This window comes from Ammodytes marinus (assembly GCF_949987685.1).
Source record: "Ammodytes marinus genome assembly, chromosome: 4".
In the NCBI taxonomy this organism is placed as follows: Eukaryota; Metazoa; Chordata; class Actinopteri; order Uranoscopiformes; family Ammodytidae; genus Ammodytes; species Ammodytes marinus.
In genome coordinates this window covers 7,382,188-7,401,755 of record NC_137233.1, presented here as the reverse complement: position 1 = coordinate 7,401,755, position 19,568 = coordinate 7,382,188, and the positions used below count along the sequence as shown (strand labels likewise).

At 39.1% G+C, this 19,568-nt stretch overlaps 3 protein-coding genes across 4 annotated transcripts in view; 1 reads left to right on the top strand and 2 right to left on the bottom strand.

The window, feature by feature from the left end:
- Positions 1-19,568, top strand: part of tamm41 (TAM41 mitochondrial translocator assembly and maintenance homolog) — a 347,761-nt gene that overhangs the window by 210,211 nt on the left and 117,982 nt on the right. The window lies entirely within an intron of this gene.
- terf2ip (telomeric repeat binding factor 2, interacting protein) lies at positions 250-6,508 on the bottom strand. Its single transcript, XM_080026934.1, has 9 exons — positions 6,419-6,508; positions 5,057-5,294; positions 4,601-4,743; positions 3,972-4,195; positions 3,480-3,596; positions 2,399-3,041; positions 2,205-2,308; positions 1,436-1,864; positions 250-802 (listed from the first exon to the last, which is right to left on the bottom strand). Exons 2-9 carry the CDS (start codon positions 5,284-5,286, stop codon positions 581-583), a joined length of 2,112 nt encoding a protein of 703 aa, XP_079883060.1. The 5' UTR covers positions 5,287-5,294; positions 6,419-6,508; the 3' UTR covers positions 250-580.
- The window catches only part of pparg (peroxisome proliferator-activated receptor gamma), a 33,109-nt gene continuing 27,323 nt past the window's right edge, over positions 13,783-19,568 (bottom strand). For both annotated transcript variants that reach the window (XM_080025702.1, XM_080025701.1), the window contains exons 6-9: positions 18,169-18,286; positions 17,671-17,831; positions 17,027-17,270; positions 13,783-15,297 (exon numbers count right to left, since the gene is read on the bottom strand). In XM_080025702.1, coding sequence (XP_079881828.1) covers positions 15,050-15,297; positions 17,027-17,270; positions 17,671-17,831; positions 18,169-18,286 — 771 coding nt within the window. In that variant the 3' untranslated portion in view covers positions 13,783-15,049. The remainder of the gene's footprint in view (positions 15,298-17,026; positions 17,271-17,670; positions 17,832-18,168; positions 18,287-19,568) is intronic.

The window sequence follows — 19,568 nt, the reverse complement described above, 5'->3', positions numbered from 1 at the left end:
AAATCAAGGCTGATCTGCTTCTTTGTTTGTCGATTTAATATCGTCTTATTTAAAGGGGTTTCATGTTTTCAGATGGGATTTTTTGTGTGGATTTAATTATTGTATTTCGTCAATATAATGCGCTTGATATACATACGTTTTCTTTTGTTACATGTTCATTACAAGGCTCCTACTTTTACTTCTCCACAATTGAAAATAAGAAATGCAGGACATATAGAACAGTACATTTATTATAAATTGTAAAGCAGACATTTTCTTTTACACCAACACAATCGAATAAAACTCATTAAAACACACACTAATGCAGTATTCTAATGTTAAAGCACTTTAAAAGACTCTCAGAAAGACAAATACATAGAGCATGGCACAAATAATAGCCTCAACTTGATATAACTAAAAGGTTTTAGTCGGGAAGTGCATCAATGAAGGAAAGTGCCATAGAATGTCGTTTTCATGTTGAAATTATCAGCGACAGAGAAATGAATATCAAACCATTAGCTCGCCAAGGTTAAATGAGTTAGTTGATATGGCAGATGGGTTCATTCACTATATTCTCCCCTCCATCTAATCTATTATATTTTCATCCCTCCACTTCGAGGAAGTAGATTCTTTTGGCCATGTCCTCCTCACCGTATTTCTGCTGTAGTTGTTGTCGGGCCTCGGGATCAGCTGAGAGCAGGAGGCCGTCGTCACAGCGATTCCAAAACGGTCTTGGAATGGATGAAGGATTTAAAAGCAGCTCCAGAGCAGCAGAGAAATCTCCACTGGTCTTCAACAGGGCTTTGGTCACATTGACTAAGTCCTGGGACCAAGAATGGACAGAAGAGATGGAGAGAGGGGGAGGGAGAGAGAGAGACACACACACACAGAGAGAGACAGACAGACAAAGAGAGAGAGAGAGAAAAACAAGTAATTAGTTGGCGGAATATATCCATGAAAAAAAAGATAATTTCACTGTAGTATGATTGTGCCCATGTTCACAATAGACGTGATAAACTGCAGTGCGGAAAACTGCACGCTCTTGTATTCACACTTGCACGCTTAGTTTCTGTCCCGTAGCTGGAACTATCAGCCCTTTATCTCCATTGATTTTGCCTTGGCCCATATTCAAAACCATATGAAAATGAGAGAAGAATTGTTGATGGCAAAGCTGTCACAGGTTTTTATTATTATTTTAAAGCAAGACAGTATGTGTGCCAGAATGGAAATCTACTGCACTGATGTATCATGGGGTTAAAAATGATAAATGAATAAATCTATAAATAAAGCATGTCTAACATATTACTATGGGAACCTAAATTAATATTAAAAACAAAAACAAATCAATCACACAACGCCTCAAGTGTGAACATGGCCTCAGGATGCCGTCTTAAACCAAAAACGAAAAAACAAATGAAGGTGCGTCTACCACTGTTTTAACCACACTAGCGCTCACCTGGTTGGTCTGGTTCATCAGCTCCGTGATCCGCTGCCTGTCTTCTTCCAGATGCACTTGAGTCAGTGAAGGTGCAGCGGCTGCTTTGTTCACCGCTGGCTTATTACTCACACCAATAATAGACTGAGACTCCTCTTGAGACTCACTGTCAAATATGAACTGATGGGCGTTGCATGCTGCGTTGACAGCCAGTGCGGCGGGCTTGGTCGGTGGGCAGCAGGTTGTCTGTGGTGGGGCGGTGTTAACAGAGGCCTGGGTCTCCTGTACTACCTCCTCCTGTGTGTGTGCTGTGTGTTCAGGGTTGGACTGTGTGGGAGCAGCAGGGGCTGGGGCTGAAGTGGGGAGGGGGGCTTCAGTGGACGTGGGTGGAGGAGGTGCTGTTGCTGTTTCTATTGGGTTTTGGGGATCTGAAGCTTCGTCCTCGTCAGACTGAGGGACAGAAACATCAAGAAAACATTTTCATAAGTTGTCAACATGCCCATCTCCTTTGATTTTGCAACATTAATAAACCACTAAAAAGGTGATGATTTGCACCAGTCCATACATGGTAAATGGACTTGACTTTTATAGCGCTTTTTAGTCGATTTTCTCAGCCCCAAAGCGCTTTACATTTCGCACCACATTCACCCATTCACACACACACACACACACACACACACACACTCATACACCGATGGCAGTAGCTGCCATGCCAGGCGCTCTGTGAACCATCAGGAGCAATGTGGGGTTCAGTGTCTTACCCAGCGACGAGCCTATATTCAGAAATTACCTCGCTGTCATCTTCAAACTCCTTCGTGGCCAACTCAATAATGCCCAACTTTCTCTTTTCCCTTTTCTTCTCTCCTTTCTGTGGCATTGCATTCGATTCTGTTTCTGCAAAACACAAAACAGCACTCAAACTTCTCTAGTATACATTTTTTTAAATATTTTAGATTTTGTCAATGTCCCACCCTGACAACAGACCTGCTTGTGCTGGTTTAGAGACATCTGGTTGTTCACTCTCTTCCTCTTGTTGACCCTCCTCCTCACTCGTTCCTCTGGCTTTCTTAGCCGATGGCTGCTCCGCCACTGTGTCTTTCTGAACAGCAGACCTGGCGGCCATTTTAGTTTTCTTGGAGGGCTGAGGAGACGGCAAAAATGTCTTGAGTTTCTTGGCGTAAAGTTCGGGCGACAGGGACTCTTTGAGCGAAAGCTGCCTGCGTGTCACTCTACGATTGGGTTGCTCCGGCTCGGGAGAATCCTTCTGCTTTTCTTGGGTCTTTTTCGGAGAGGAATTTTGGTCAAGGGACAAGGGAATAGCCTCTGGAGATTTTTGTAGGACAATCTCTTTTTGAGGAGAGGGGTTGGTTTGCGGTTCACTTGTTTCTGGCTCTGTGATCTCGGCTGGGATAGGGCAAGCTTCTGTTTGTGGGGCCAAAGAAGGGCCCTCAGGTTGGGGGGTGTTACATGTTTCAGTGACTGCGGTCTCGACTTGTGCATTGTCGGAGGTTTGTTCATTCGTTGGTGGGCTGACTACTTCTTGAGGGTCTTCATTGGGAGAAATGGATGTCTGAGCTTCCACACACACTGGTTTGGTGCTTTCAGCTGGTACGGACTGGGCATCTGTCTGTGGAGACACCAAATGTGTTCGGTTCATTTCTGCTTATATAAATTAAGGCAAAACACTGCAGGTGAATACTAGGGTAACATGTTTAACTTAAAGATATCAGCATGAAACGTTGCCAGTTGGTTACTTACATTAAAACAATACTTTTTTGTATTTATAATTTTTTCAAAATGTTTTGGTTATGGAAAGTTTAGTTGATGTATTGTATAAAAAAACATGTTGAGAAAATGGTGGTTAAAGCTGGTTTTATAGGAGAACCTAAATGTACATTTTGGACCTTTTATCAATACAAGTATGAAAGCATGTTATGGAAGCAAAATAGCCAAAAAACTGTTTGCAATGTTTTTGCCTACAGTGTCTCGCCCTAAATGATTAAATCACAGAGTAACATTCTATTGTTAAATAATCATTTATGATAACTATAAAGCGTATATATACTTTATCTGGGATGGTGGTTTCTATCTGTGTCAGGTCTGACTCCACTGTCTGAGGAGAAGCTGTGTCTTCTGTGTTGGAGGGTTTTTCAACTTCCTCCTCTGTATTCCCTTCTTCCACCTATAGGAGCAGACAGGTTAAAAACTTCAATACTTCTATACATGAACAGTTCTTGTGATGAGTCTGTGGCTTGTGTGCATGAGCATTAAAACAACAGTTTAACAACAGGAATATTCTCTTTTGTTTGGCGCCATCCAGTGGTGGAATCAAGAATAGCAGTCCCTCCTCTACAGACTATAGAATATTGCAACACAATACACTACCTCTCTTGATACTGTGCCAACAAAACATGAACAAAACAAGCATTACAAATGTTGAATTTGCTGTATTGAATTGGGTCAGATCGTACAGACTTGACACCTGTATCTAAAAATAAAGTTGTGATACGGAGAAATATAAGACTCAAAACCTGGCAACACATGGCAGGTAAATTACCTTGTTGTCTCCCTGTGCTGCCTCTGTGTCTTCTTCCTCCACTGCCTCTGTCTGTTTGTTTGCCAGTCGAACTCTGTAGCGATACTTCATGGACTGCCAGCTGTGAGCGGTCACACTCTGCTTCTCCATCTCCTGCCAGAGCCGGTTCCCTCCGATCTCCGTCCTGTGTTTACTGACATAACTCAGGATGGCCGCGTCGTCTTCCGCTGTGTAGGCGATCCGGCCTGGTTAGAATGGAAGAATGACAAGAGGGGTTTCACACGTCAGGTACATTACAATTGAGTCAAACAGAGTCACGTACAATGATCTAAATCAATTATACAGCTTATACAACACCAATGAGAATTAACGGCATAGCTAAATGTACAACACTTTGATTCTGACCTTCAACAAAAGTAAAATCTTTTCGATAATCATAATGGGTGAATGACAGAGTGTATACACATCAGGTATATGTAAATCGAGTCAACAGTTACATAATCCAATCAATACATATGTAATACAACTAATACAAAACCAATGCAGGATTTCAACAGACATTTCTTATAATTTTGGTTGAATAGTGAATCAACAGCATGGCAAAAGGTAAGACACTGATTATGGATGAGAGTTCTATCTTTCCATCCTACCTCCATAGAGTCCAGGAGGGCTCTCTTTGTGTCTCGTGACTCTAGCCGATTGTCTCGGCGGTTCGGGATTCAACCTGTAGTCTTCCAAATTCAGCTGTTCATCTTTTTCGGCACAGTCGAGGATGTACTGGGTGGACACGTACCTGAGGAGAATAAAGAGAGCGGGTATTAATAATATAAAGGCTTAAACAACACGGCAATTTAAGAAGAGCTAACTATATACAAAAATATATAGAAAAAAAAGGGTTTAAATGTATTTCAGAACTTCAATTTCAAACTTTCTTTTGAACAATTAACATTATTTGCCCTTTTTTTCATAAAAAATGCACACACAGTTACAGGAATGGTTTCTGTCGCCTTTTCTCGAGCCAGAGAGAGACACCGAAAGCTTACAAATGTTTAAAATGTTGATCTATTTCTTTAACAATGGCCTTCCCAGTGGTTCAGTATACCCACCAGTGAACAGTGGTTTCGGGGATAGCGGCCCTCTCTTCCGGGTCGATCAGCAGAATGGCCCCCGGTTGCTGGACGTTGCTCAGTAACCCTCCTCCTGCGCTGATGAGCGGCTGCAGCCTGCGTTTGACTTGTCCCGGGCGCAGGAAGAAAGACATGGGCTCACCTTCCACAGACATGAAGAGGACCGGGGAGATGGTCGGTACGGCAACGTCATGCTGTTTGGAAGGCATCGTATCACCTGGTGGGAGAAGGGAATTCAAGAGTGAGTAGGCAGGCTAAGAGCATGAACACATGAACACACACACACAGGTCATTAGAAGCTACATATCATCCAAAGAGTTCAGCAGAAGCAAGCCTTGCATGTAACATAATGGTCAAACAAAAGTGAAAACGTTTTCGCTCAGGTCCTTCCTTTTGCGATTATTGATATCTGATATGCGTCCATTATAAAATACATTTAGTAAATTTAATGGAATCGCACTAAATAAAAGAATGCACTGTCATCTAAACTCGAATTTGGGGAAAGAGACTTCAGAACAGACATGGATGTGATAGGTCTACATGATGTCTACATTTCTTTGTTTTTTTACCATCTCTAAAATGCAATTTCTAATGTCTAATCTTGATGTATTTCATGCCCCTGTAAAGCACTTTGAATGGCCTTGTGTCTGAATTGTGCTGTATAAATAAACTTGCCTTGCCATGCAAATGGTAAATGAAATTAAAAGGAACGTACCCATTAACAGATAAATACCACTAAATAAAAAGAGGATAAAATAAACTGTAGATGATAACAGACATTGCACATGTCCTATGACAAAGTTAAACGTACATTTACATCCATCACAACAAGGAGGACAGGACTGGACTTTACAGCTTTGCATTGCCAGTTTATCTACGTTTAGGTACGTACAGCAACGTTATTAATACATCGTTATTCTGAAAGGTTTTTCCTATATTCTATTTTCTGTCTAAACCATTTATATGAATGTGTGCAGCCTATTATATTTGTTCCTGCGGGTAGGCAAAAGGGGCAAACTAATGTTCACTGAAGTTCAGTCAAAGTTACAGTACATTTGTAGTTTACTGAACAATGGCTAATTAATGACTTTATAGCGGCAGAAGTAAACATTTTGGGAAACGTCACCAACACGAGCAAGAGCCTCATACTCACACAGAACCGATTTAAAATGACAATATTGACTCTTACTTAGTGTTACTGTCTGCAGCTATAGTATAATTAGCATGTTTAGCTTTTAACGCAGCACATTTAATGTGGTGTGTTCTAGAAAAATAGCGGTTTCTGAAGTTATGTTTACGTAATAATCAATACATAGACTAAAAATGTAAATAGAAAATTACCATTCACGTTGGTGTTTTCCCCTGGTTGAACTGTGAACTTTCCCGCCGCGACAAAAGCAAAAACCAAAACAAATCCTTCTTCCGGGTTTGCTATTTCTGGTCTGCTTCTTCCGGTTTCTTCTCCTAGTTACTGATGTGTTACCGCCCTCTACTGGCTGGATCTGTCATACAACTTTATTATACTATCAATGCATAAAACCTAATGTAGGCTAGTGTATTTTTATTTGATAAAACAAGACCACAATGTCTATCCTACTAACTACTATCACTGCTGTGGCATTGCTGTAAACCCCTGTAGGAGCCCATGATGTAGCAACGACCCATAAGGTAACAAACATATTAATAAAATCCATTATGTAACAACTTATTACATTTTGGTTCACTAGGTTATATGAATTTAGCAAAATATTTTTCTGATAATGGTGTAATTTTTTCGTTTTACATAAGACCTATAGAGTGAGTCAATATTTTATGGATTAAAGGGCTAATTGCTTTTATGATGAGTGCAGTATGCAGTAGGCTACATGCATTCTTTCCATTGTTTTTAATGTAATTCACCACTCAAAGTGTACTTCTAAATTATTTCCCTTTTGTTGGCCATAGAACTTTCACTTAACAAAATATTTTGTTTTATCATTGAAATATGTAGATGTGTGTGATTTAATACTGTGTGCCTTTTCATAAAGTCAAATAAACTGAACTCAAACTCCAAGCTGCGCTGATGATATGAAAAGTATGTGTGTCAGATGGATTGTTACACATACACATCGATGTGGCTTAACACTGAAACATATTCAATCATGTTTACAAGTTCAGAGTGCAAAGCAGTGTTAATGACGTACAGGGTCAGGAGTGGACCACACACGATCACAGTACATTTGATCTTATGTTCACGGAATAGTGGACTAATAATAAACCTTTAACCGTCCCCCAACATTTAATTTTTCCCTAGCGGCACTGATAAAGGGATTCTTCTTATTCTTCTTCTGCAAAAACAATCCAACTGAACTGTGAGCTAACTACAGCAGAGACATATGGGGTCAAACACATACACTGAAAAATCCTTTCTGATCAGTTTAATGGCCCCCCGAGGCCTCTTGATGTAGAACTGCTGCACTGATTTCAACACCTCATACTTTGTATCAAGTTATAGGCTGTAAAATTAAGCCTGAAGTTTTTATTGAAAAGCTGAACACATTTCTTTCAGAGATTGTGCTGCTGGGGGAATATGACTAAACATGTTTCTAAAGAACAGCTAAGTTATCTTTAGTCAATTTACACAAGGCACATTGAAATTCGTCTTTTTCGCATATCCCCTCTCAAGTTACCACACTTCGGAGGGGGTCAAAGCGCAGGGTCAGCAAAAGTACAGCCCGGAGCAGTTTGGGGTTAAGTGCCCTGCTTAAGGACACAATGGTAGAGATGGTGGGCACTGTATATGTTATACCAGCCACCACTTGTATTACAAGTAACACTGTCCTGTCCGGTGCAGGGGATCGAACCAGAGACCTCTTGGTTACTAGTTGGCCCCTCTTCCCAGACCATCCTACCACCCAAAACTGCTATTTACGTGGCTCTGAGAATGGCCTTGTTTGCACTAATATTTTTCTCATGTAAAAGAGCAGTTGAAAGTAGTTCATATTTCATCACATGATTTGATTGTTTGATTTAACTTTTAATTCTACTTATTTGGTGAAGCCCACAAGGCCACGGGAAGGAATTGGGCTGGGCCTGTTTACTGTACTTGCCTCCCTCACTGTCCTGACAGCCACGTTATTGTGATTGGCCCTTTATTGTTCCTCTCCCTCTTCAGCTCAAACCAGCTGAAACAATACAACAGTCACTCCTTCAAGTCAATGCATGTTTGTGGACAATCTTTTATAATTAAGAGTTTGTGTGGATATTCACTTCTGCAAACAGCTGATCGTGATCCATTCTCGACCTCAACCTCTGACCTTTAAACGATCAAATATTCCCTGAGCCGTTTTCACACCACGGGCCCTTCTTTCTTTCTTTCTTTTTTTCTTTCTTTCTTTCTTTCTTTCTTTCTTTCTTTCTTTCTTTCTTTCTTTCTTTCTTTCTTTCTTTCTTGGGATATTCTGTCGCTTTAAATACTTTTTACAGTGTTTTAGAGTCTCTTCAAAAAATTATATTTATTTACACTTGCACATTTGCACTTTTCTGATTGTTTGCACTAAACGGACTGTATCCAATTTTGTTATACTGTACATGTACAATAAAGACAATACTATTCTATTATATTCTGTGTTGCCAGGTCATGATGTCACCACAGCATATAACAGTGTGGCTCCCGGCTGTGGTGAGGTTCAGATGCCTGTTTAAAGCCTGCAGAGGGAGACATTGCACAACTTTGCAAAAGAACGAACACGGTTGTCAAACAATTTCAAGTTCAATTTCACTTTTCCGTCAATATCAGAATACAATAAATAAGAAAAACAAGACAAAAAAGTTATATTCAGTGAAGTTCATGGGATCAAAGTAATTTAATAACAAAGTCAGAAAATAAAAGGAGTACCTCGTGTCTTAATTATTTTTAACTTTGTTTTGTCTGCCCCTGTAAATCACTTTGAATTGCAATGTGTCTGAACTGTTGCAATCTGTGAACTGCCTTAGCCACTCCTTGGCCACTGGACCCCAAAGGTGGCACTGACCTCTCATGACTCTTCATGCATGTCAGTGGAGAGACAGATGGCGACAAACTTTTTTTTAGCTTGATTTTACTGTATTTTAAATTCTATTTCGTTTAAATTTCAACAATTACTCTGCCTGTTTTACGCTCATTTTTTTTATCTCTTGTGTTCAATTTCAATATTTTCTAATGTTATTTTGTATTTCAAAAATACCACTTTGAATTTCATTCTGACCCTAAAAGTGGCTTTGACCTCTCTTGAGACTGCATGACAGTCATAGGAGAGACAGATGGTGTCTCCAGTACCAGTGGGTCGTTCTTGCGTTGTCGCTGGCATACTGCGAAGCTCCCTGTGGATGTGTTGATTGGGTAAATCTAGGCTAAAGGATCCCAGGTCAGTCTGAACCACTGTCTGTCTGTAAGGCCACCGTTTCATTATAAACTAATGGAGTGCGGCACTGCTACTGTCTGAGCATAACCACAAACTGACAGGGGGAAATATGTAAAGCTCTGTCATTATTTAACTCTGGAATGAGTTTGCCCTCCTTTAAATCTCTGCTTTAAAGATGATGGATTATTTTCAACCATAGAGTGAACTTGTTAGCTCTTGCCAGGCTCTCCTTAAAGGCGAGACACGTTGTTTTCTGAAAGACATGCAGATCTATGCTTAATTGGTTAGATATTGACACAATTTAAAATGTATTCAAGCAAATAAAATGTTTTACAAAAAATAATTGTTTTAATTGAATTAATCAACTGACAAAGTTTCATGATGATACTTACAACTTAAACATTTGACCCTATCCTGTTATTCGAAATCATTTTTTATTTTTTAAATCTGAAAATAATTTGTTCTTATTTAAACTTTAAATCAAGAAATTGTCTCTTTTGGGCAAAATACTTTCACAAGACTACAAGGTAACACTTTACAACAAGGGTACATTCATTAACTGTTAGTTAATGCTAAGTGAATGGAATTAAGAGTTAATTCATGTCTAGTTAATGTCTATCAATTAATTATAACTAAGCATTAACAGTTATGAAGCATTGAAGCCTAGTTAACTTTTGTTCAGTAAAGCATGAACTAAGCATAACAGTAAGTAAATGCTTATAGTCCATGCTAATTACGCATTATCTAAGCAGTTATACAAGGTTAGTTCATCCTTTATAAGGAATGAAGTACAGCAATGTCCTCATCTGCGTCATGTGACGGAGCAGCTGAAAGCAGGTCACATTTCAACACAATTGCACTTAACTTTCCATTCAGCTGTCAGTTGAATGGGTGAATCACTAGGAGAAAATCCACCTGACAAAGATAATGGGAAAGTGGAAGGCACACAATGTCTGAAAAATGTTAGTGGGCGGTTATTGACGTTTCAAACCACCAACATCTTTTGTTCGTTTGACTACGGGCTGTTTTCAAGGTTTGGCAGTGTCAAATTGACCAATAAATCCAATCCAGAGAATTGGCTCTGTCGAAGGGATCTCAATTGAACAAAGCCAATTTAAGATCTTTGCGTGTATAGTTTTGATTCTTTACTTAACCGTCCAACGAGGAACTTTTGACAGTCTAATCTTTCCTCTGATGATCATAAATGACCTGTAACGGCAAACAAGACTATCAGCGAAAAACAACACTATTTTTATATAGTAGTTATTATAAATTCCTCTGGTCCGTTCTCCCAGGAACACAATGATTTACGGCAGGCAGACCAGAACATCCTGTGTTTCCCGGACAGTTGCCTTCTACATTGAAGAAGAATACATTCAGTTTCTACATTATTTTTTGTACTGTAAGTCTGTAATGTTTTTCCTACAGAAATCATCAGAACATAAAGTGCCTTCATATAAATCCAGTGTAAGTGTTAGATCTGTGTAAACACACCAGATTAAACCAAATGATTTCTCCAGACAGGGGCTATATTTGTCTTACAGTGGCAGGTGTAACACTTCAGAAAACAAGAATCCCCCCAATGCACGCACGCACGCACACACACACACACACACACACACACACACACACACACACACACACACACACACACACACACACACACACAAACACACACACACAAACACACACACACACACACATCAGGTGGGAGTCAAAAATTCCTCTCTCTGATACTAAAACAAAAAAAGTTGAATTAAAAACACCCAAGCTGCTGTTCTGTTTCTTAAGGAGCTCGTACAAACACAAAACTTCCCTATGTAAATCAACCGTCGCTATCTTTGGACCCGGGCCCCGGCGAAGACAGACAAACGGCAGAAATACACTTTCTGAAAAATTATTTGGCAGATTAGCGGAGGAATCTTGGCAGGGTTGGGTCAGCAGAGACCGGCCGTAACAAAGTGAGGATATGCTGACTCGACATAAAGAACACATTTAATTACCATCATCATCAACCATCCAAAGAGGACCATCCGGGCCAGGGCCAGAAAACCCCCTGTAGCCTATACCACCATCTTCTGCCAAGTCAAAAGGCTTATTTTTAGGGGCCAAACTTCTGCCTTTAACTCCGCTACGTTCTCACGGCCGGCCCTCTCTCCTGGAATCATCTTTTCCTCTTTTTACAGCTCACACATCCTCCTCTTATACCTTGAGAACAGAATAACGGAATAACCATATCTATATCTATATCTATCTACTGTATAAACCTTATCGTAGCAACCCAATGTATTTTGACTCTTACACATAGGCCTATGTACATTTAAAAAAAAAAAATTTAAATAATCTTTTTCTATTTTTGATAATGTTTTGATTAAAGGGGGAGTCAGCGATTCTCGAGAACTTTTGTTGACAAAATCACTTTTTTGTCAAATCAGTGAATATCTCCTCATTATCTTCTACCTGTGTGTGCGGGTTGGAGGAAATCCAGTGTTAAATCAGAATGTATAGACTCATTAAACAGGTATGTTGCTACAGTAGCTACGGTGGGCCCCCTTTGTTAACATAGCCTTTGTTTAAATACAAGTTTACCGAGCCTAACACTGGATTTTCTATTCAACGCACACACAGTATACGGACAGGTAGTCTATCCCAAGGAGATTTTCACTGATTTTGACAACAAACATTCTCCAGAATCGCTGACTCCACCTTTAATTCCACAGGTAAAGTTACAATAAAACTAAAGGGCTTATTTTCTTTCATATTCACCACCAACCCCTGATCCTACATAAATATTTAAAAGCATAATGACAGTAAGAAATATATATACACTTACATCCACAAATGTCTGCACACATTATACAGTAAAATGGATATATGTGACAAATGTTTCAATTCTTACATGTTGTCATATCAGATGCAATGTTGTTGACATGTAAGTGGGTGCATCGGGGACGTGGGAAAACCTCAGGAAGCAGAGCTACATATAGCACAATGCATGCACAGGGTAAACTGGACTTGTCTAACAGGCATCTTTTGATAGACAAGGTGTTGAAATGAATACAAGCATGTGCAGGATTTCCTCTCAAAGCAGCACGGTTGAGTATTTAAAGCGCCGTCGACTTTATATTTATTCTATTGACAAAGTGTCACGTGAAGACATGTTGTGAAAAGGGAATGGCACATGTATTGACAAACCCCACAGAGAATTAGTGTCTGAGCATTTTGTCATCTCTCAGGTCAAACCAGTGATTGCCACAGGAGTAGGCATATTGAGGACCTATCATTTTTATTGTTTGTGTTGTAATATCAATCTTTTAATGTTCTGCTTATGAGTTATTGATCCCGGAAGTTTGAATCTGTGAATATCTTTTCAACCTTACTGCAGTCTTGACCTGTCAAATGTATTAACAACATTGAATTTCCAATTCATTCTTTATGGTGGCCTTTGAAAACATTTTATGTTGGTCTGTCCTTTAATCAAAATGGAAAACCATGTGGTCACAAAAATAAATCTTTAGCATGCATCTTATATCATTTGATTAAACATCACCTATAGGTGTTTTAATTGTACCTTATTCAGTGGCTTCTAATGACTAACATCTCATTTCCACTGACTCCAATATTTGTCGAACTTGAGTCGTGGAATTTTACTGAAGATAAATACTTACTTACACAAGAAGTGAAGCATCTGACAAGTAACTTGGCAAAGCGCCAGACAATAGGAAAACTCAGAGTCAATGTTAAGTTGACCTGATGACTCACTGCAGAGTCTTCAGTTAGTTTGACCTTGTTATTGCATCACATCCCCCTCTCTGTCTCTCTCTTGATACATTTAAAAAGTGAAATGGGATAAAAATATGGTGTCCAAAACACGTTAAAAAACTAAAATAATAAAACCCAACCTCCCAGCGTGCTGATTTAGATCTGTAATATCCACAGACTTTGGTCTTTTGGCGCATTGGTTCACCAGAGTTCAGATGTTGCAATCGTTTCGGCTTCAGGGTGTGTGTGAGTGTTTTGTAAGAGACACGGAGGACAGCTGATGTCATGACTGCTGCATAAAAAGAAACACAGATTTCAATTGTTTGGCTGGCTGACATTATTAGGAAAGCATTTTCCATGGTAACACTTGGAAGTCGACTTGGGATTTATTACTTCAAGCATGAGACGGATTTCAAATAAAAAGTTAGAAAATATTTTATTTACAAAAGAAAAATTCTCTTCCCACCCCCCGCCCCTCCCGTTGGTATTAATCCAATCCTTTGGTCTGCCCCCCCCCCCCCTTTAGAACAAACAAATACACAAACATACAACATCTGATCATTCAGACACTTTGCATATATACAAAATAATTCCATAGTAAAACTCAACCGCTTTTTAAAATAATTTGAAATAAAACATCTAGAGGCTGAGAAAGACAATTGCGGTTTTTGAAAATTTCATCCATACAAAAATAATACATATGAATATTATATATTAAACATTATACTTGTGTAATATATTGAATGTTTTTTTTATTTCAACGGCATTTATTCCACACACAAAATACAAGGTCAAACAGCAAATCTTTAAGACACATTGCGGCGTATACTGTTTCAGTTTTTCTAATAAGAGCTGACATTGGTAATGTGGGCGTTAAACACATTCTCACACTCACTGCTAGCGACTGAGACTAAAATATGTTGCAGGCAATAATCTGATCTGTCTTTGGATAAAGCTGATTAAAAATGAAGATAGCGCCCTGATGCCAAAACAGAAAATGATTTTGTGTGTGTGTGTGTGTGTGTGTGTGTGTGTGTGTTGTTCTGTGTGTGTTTGTGTGTGTGTGTGTGTGTGTGTGTGTGTGTGTGTGTGTGTGTGTGTGTGTATGTGTGTGAGCGTTCATGCATTCACAGAGGTATTGAAGCAAGTACACACGGCTGCTGCCTTATGACGGTTGTTGTAACGCAACATGTAAAATTAGCCACGCATTTGACATCACATTCTGTACTGTGTGAGTGTGTGTGACACTTGGTAAAAATATTCACAGTGATACATTTCTCCTCATGGCTCTTGAAGCATCAATAGCTGTGTTGAACACCAACCCATGTTTTTAAGCTTTAGCTTGCCAATAAGAAAAGTCCCCCCCACTCATAGGCACTCGCCCCTGATTGGTGCAAACCATGGTTCATATTTAAGTTGGCGGCCTACTAGCCTACTCATTCACAAAATGTCCAGGCTCAGCAAATGGCTAAATGACTGTGCGCATACCCCACAAGTTATTCACATCATGCTGCTGTCTAGACAAGATCTAACAGATTGTGTCTCTCTCGCTCTCTCTCCCTGATTTTCGCTTTTCCTGTTCTTCAATTCAATTCTTTCTCAATTTCAGTCAGCCTGCCCGGCAACCTCCCCGGCAACCTCCATCCCTCCCTTTTTTTTTGCTGCATTTTCTTTTTTCTTTTCTTTACCAGCAACACAAAGTGCTTTTTCTCATCATCATTTCACAAGTCATGATTTGGAAAAATAAAATCTCTCTCTCTCTCTCTTTCTATTTTCCATCCATCCATCCAATCCAACTTGTCCCTTTTTCTTTCATTGACATACATCCTTAATACAAGTCCTTCATGATCTCCTGCAGCAGTGGGTGTAAGCACATGTCCACCTCTGTCTTCTTGAGCAGCTGGATGAGGTGGACGTGGTCGGTGACGATCTGTCTCAGGTCTGTCATCTTCTGGAGCAGTTTGGCAAAGAGCTGCTGAGAGTCTGGATGGTTGAGCTTCAGCTGCAGCTCTAGAGAGTGGAGCACCGTCTCCTGGAGCTGCTCAATGGGCTTCACGTTCAGCAGGCCTGGCCGGTCTGAAGAGGGTAAGAGGGACACAGGGACAAATCAGTGACTTTTTCTATAGTGAGGACGTCCATTATGAGTTAAGAAAAGAAGTGGTCATGGTAAAAATATACAGACAGAGGAGTAAGGTGATGTACATTCTCAGATGGAAATAAGATTAAGTGGTGCTAATATTAACAGTAGAAAAAAAACTCCAGCACACTGTCTTGTTTCTTGCTGATAAATTATTCTAAATACGGTTAACAGACCTTCATCAGGCATGATTGCATCTTTTGAGGCCAACTCTTAAGTATTAAGGCAACTGCCTACATTTGAGCCAACTCATTTTGTTCAGATAACTTATCATTCATAGCTAATGAAAATGTATCTTTCATAATGTAAAAAAAAATGTTTTCTACGTTATAAGATTTCCAAACAATACCAACAAATTCTCTGTAATACAGATTAAAAAAAACAAACAAAGTCGGTGAAAATGTTGATTCAATCAAACTTTGAACAGTGTTAAAAACTGTCTGAAAAACTCTCTGAACAAAAAATAACGAGTTGGCCAAACGTTTACTTTTTGGAAGTCATAGTAAATAGAAACTCAAAACTTATAATTACGTTACATAGGAGTGATAAGTCATGTCAACTAAGATAATTATTTGTAGTTGGCTGAAATGTAGACATTTTTCCTCAAAGACTAAGTTGGCATCAAAAATCAAAAATGAAGACAGACATTTCACTTTTTAATATATTGTAAGGTCAGCATTTCTATCGGCTCAAAACGTTTGACAAATTTTCCTCTCTCTTATGACCGGACCTTGCTGTATTATTGCATTATTTACAAAAGCCTTCTTATCTCAACGGAACGCTATAATCTTTGTTGTGTAGGTTAATAATTGACTTAAATGTGTGGTTTTAATCCTCATCAGGTTCAAGGCCAGACTTTTATCAAGTAGCCACACGCTAACCGGCAATATCGCACCATATAGTAAGAGTTCGAATATGAGAGTGAGGGAGGGGAAAAAAATGTGTGGGTTTAGTTTGTTGTTAGAGAGGAATGATGCTTCACTGACGCTGGAACCTTCATACTGCATTTTTAATATAAAAAAATTGCATGACTTTCAGTGGCTCAAATGGCTGTCTAGAAAACAGTGATATATATATTTTTGTATTTTGTTCGTTGACAAAATGTGTTAAATTTTGGTCAAGAAAATGGGGAGAATCCGATGAGGTCACTGTTTATTGTTCTCACGTGAAACCGATTGACTCACCTTCAGCTCTTATCCACTTTGTTTTCAATAGTATCGCGTGCCTATGAGTGAACTGATAAATGGGTCAAGGCTGGCCATGGATGGCGTGTAAAATGCTACTTTAAGGTTGTTAACAGCAGCCACCACACAATAAATATTCACACTGCCATGATCTTTTGTGTCATCTACAGTTCAAGTTCATTAGATAAATGAAAAAACCTTGTTTGCTTAAGATTATGAGATATCTTATACATGTATTTCTGCCCTATAAGCTGGGAAATATTAATTATTAACTTAATCTTTTTCGAAATGTCAGTGGGTATTTGGATTAGTTAGGCTTAGGAGAGCTTTTTTGAATGTGCAAATGTATTTTGTGTTTTGAATTATCTGTATATTTATGTTTAATTTTTTTTTTTTTGCAAATGAGACGATCCACTTCAAGAGGTTTACCCTTCAAATAAATATAAATCGTATAGTAAAAAAATAAAATAAAGACCCCACTCACCCCCGCTGAGGATGATGACAGCCAGAAACAGAGCCATGTCGCTATCGTCCAGCTCCAGCACGTTGAACTTGACGGAGAACTCAAACTTTGGTTCCATCATCTGACAGAAGGGTTTCCTCAGACTCTTGAGGAACTCTCTGGTCATGAAGATCTGCCCGTAGGAGATCAGCGTCCCGTCTTTGTTCATGAGCGGAGCCATCATGATGATTAAGACCTCGATCACTCCGTACTTTAACAACGTCACCTGGGGGGAAAAGGGTCGAGATGAGAAGCGGATAGTCAATAGATATATCTCAAGAACTACAACAGGTAAGGTATGGTTTTACAGTTATACAACTTCATACACATGGTGAACACATTATTCGATTCCCATTATTAAGAAGCGTCGTGGCAAAATAAAGTCCATGTCTTATCTACAGTATCTTCATTTTATGTCTATTTTAATGTGAAGCTTGTAACGCATGTGATTTTAAGGCAAGTCAACATTACAGGCGTCAGCGAAATACATATAAAAAAATAAAATAAAATAAGAAATTGATTTTTGACTCAAAATCTCAGAAGGAAGGATATAGATTTTTGTCACCACCCCTAATAGTCATTGACCTGATACACAGGTTTGAGCCGTTTTCATGTGTCTCTCTTACCTGATCATTGAGATCCAGGTCTATGAAGCCCGGGATACTCTTGGCGAACTCTGTGATTTCCCTCACCGCCTCGGCCGAACGCGACTGACAGCTGTAGAAGAACCTCAGCTCCAGAGCATCCAACACACCACAGTCTGAGCCCAGGTGAGCTCCTAATGGGCCTGGAATCGGCAAATGTTCAATTTAAGAGGATTTTTTAATCTATTTTATATCTTCTTTCATACTAGTATAAATAATAGGATCAAAATGTGCATTTGGGTGTTTATTATACCCAACCTCGCTATTCTTTTATTACTGTATTTGAACCGGCACAATGTACAAGAAAAATATTAACCTTGTTTACGTAAGGTAAGTAGAACATTAGACAATTGTCTGTTTGCGTCTGTATACTTTCTATACAACCATCTTTAATGGCCATTAACTCAATGTTATTTTTTTAATAATAATAACAGACTTGATAACATCTCTACATCATGAAAAATCATTTGTGCTTCTAACCTCCGTGTCCGACTGTCAGAGCGGGTGTCTGCTGCTGGTGATCCTGGTTGGGTAGCTGTCTGCAATTAATAAACTGTTCTCCTTCCATCAGGGACTTCATGTCATGGATGACAAAAGGCTGCAGGTAAAATGGCGGAAGAGAGGGAGTAGAAAAAAAAGTGTTAGCCTCTATACTGTAGGTCTTCTGAGGACATGTAAGTACAGGTGTTGTATCACATATCTCTCACGTATAGTGTCTATGCACTTTGGTCATGGCTCATTCACCCAGACCCACTAAAGCAAACACTTCACATTTTTATACGTCTGATGGCTAAAGAAAAATAAATGTTAGCAGCCGGATGACGCAGGTGAAAACACCATTCCCAGGTAAACGAAGCTTAACTGAATTAAAGTCGCGCTATGTCTTTTGGCGAAAGACATGTACTGGCCTGAATTATGAATGCTGCCATTCATGGACTTAAATCGTCCATTTCTTTTTTTATATAATGGTAAAATGAATAATGGTACATTCTTCAGGGAATGACAGCAAGCAATTCTCACAAAATGTTATGAAATGAAAAATCATGTCTTGGGAAAGTGAATTAAGTAAGTGCGGCTGGTGGAATCGCCTGAACAGGAATCATTTTTAACTACTGTATAGGAAAGTTTGCGTGGACGTTTGGGACTGTCAAATTTAAAGCACGACTGCGTAACTTTTAAAGGTGCTCCAAGGAACTTTCAGTTTGTGTTAATTCTTGCAACCCCTTTGGACAAAAGCGGTAGTGTTTTTACTATGCCAGCTGTTGTTCCTGGGTGAGCGTACCGATGACAAAGGCATTAAGAAAAACTGTATAAAAAAATCATTCTTTGCACTGATGGTCTATTTTGCTGTTACATATATGATCATTAGAGGAACAATTAGACTGTTTCAGAAATATCTAGAAGTTCCTCGTATCACCTTTAAAGAAGAAAAAGCACTTTCATTCACTAACATGAAAAGTTGAATTTATTAACAAACGTAGGCTACTTGCTGACTTTGTAATCTTCCGCTTGTTATACAGTTCCCCTTACATTATATCGCTTCTAATTATTTTTTATTTCACCATTTTGTGGATCATAAAATATTAAGCTTTATTTTATGTGCCACTTGTTATTTAGTTGATGTGGAGGATTTCCTGATTTTGAAGTCTCTTTTGAAATACTGCGATTCAATATCTTAACATCTTCGGTAAGAAAAACACAGAAAATAGCTGATATCTCACATTTTGATTGTTTTGGCCGACACATTTTCCTACAGTCCACTTGTATAAATGACCAAATGTCTCGATAAATTAGTTTGACATGTCGAGTGGGAATGTTGAAGGCATTACTGTATATCAAGAGCGCTGAGAAACAGTTTTATTCTGTTGCACAGCTTGACC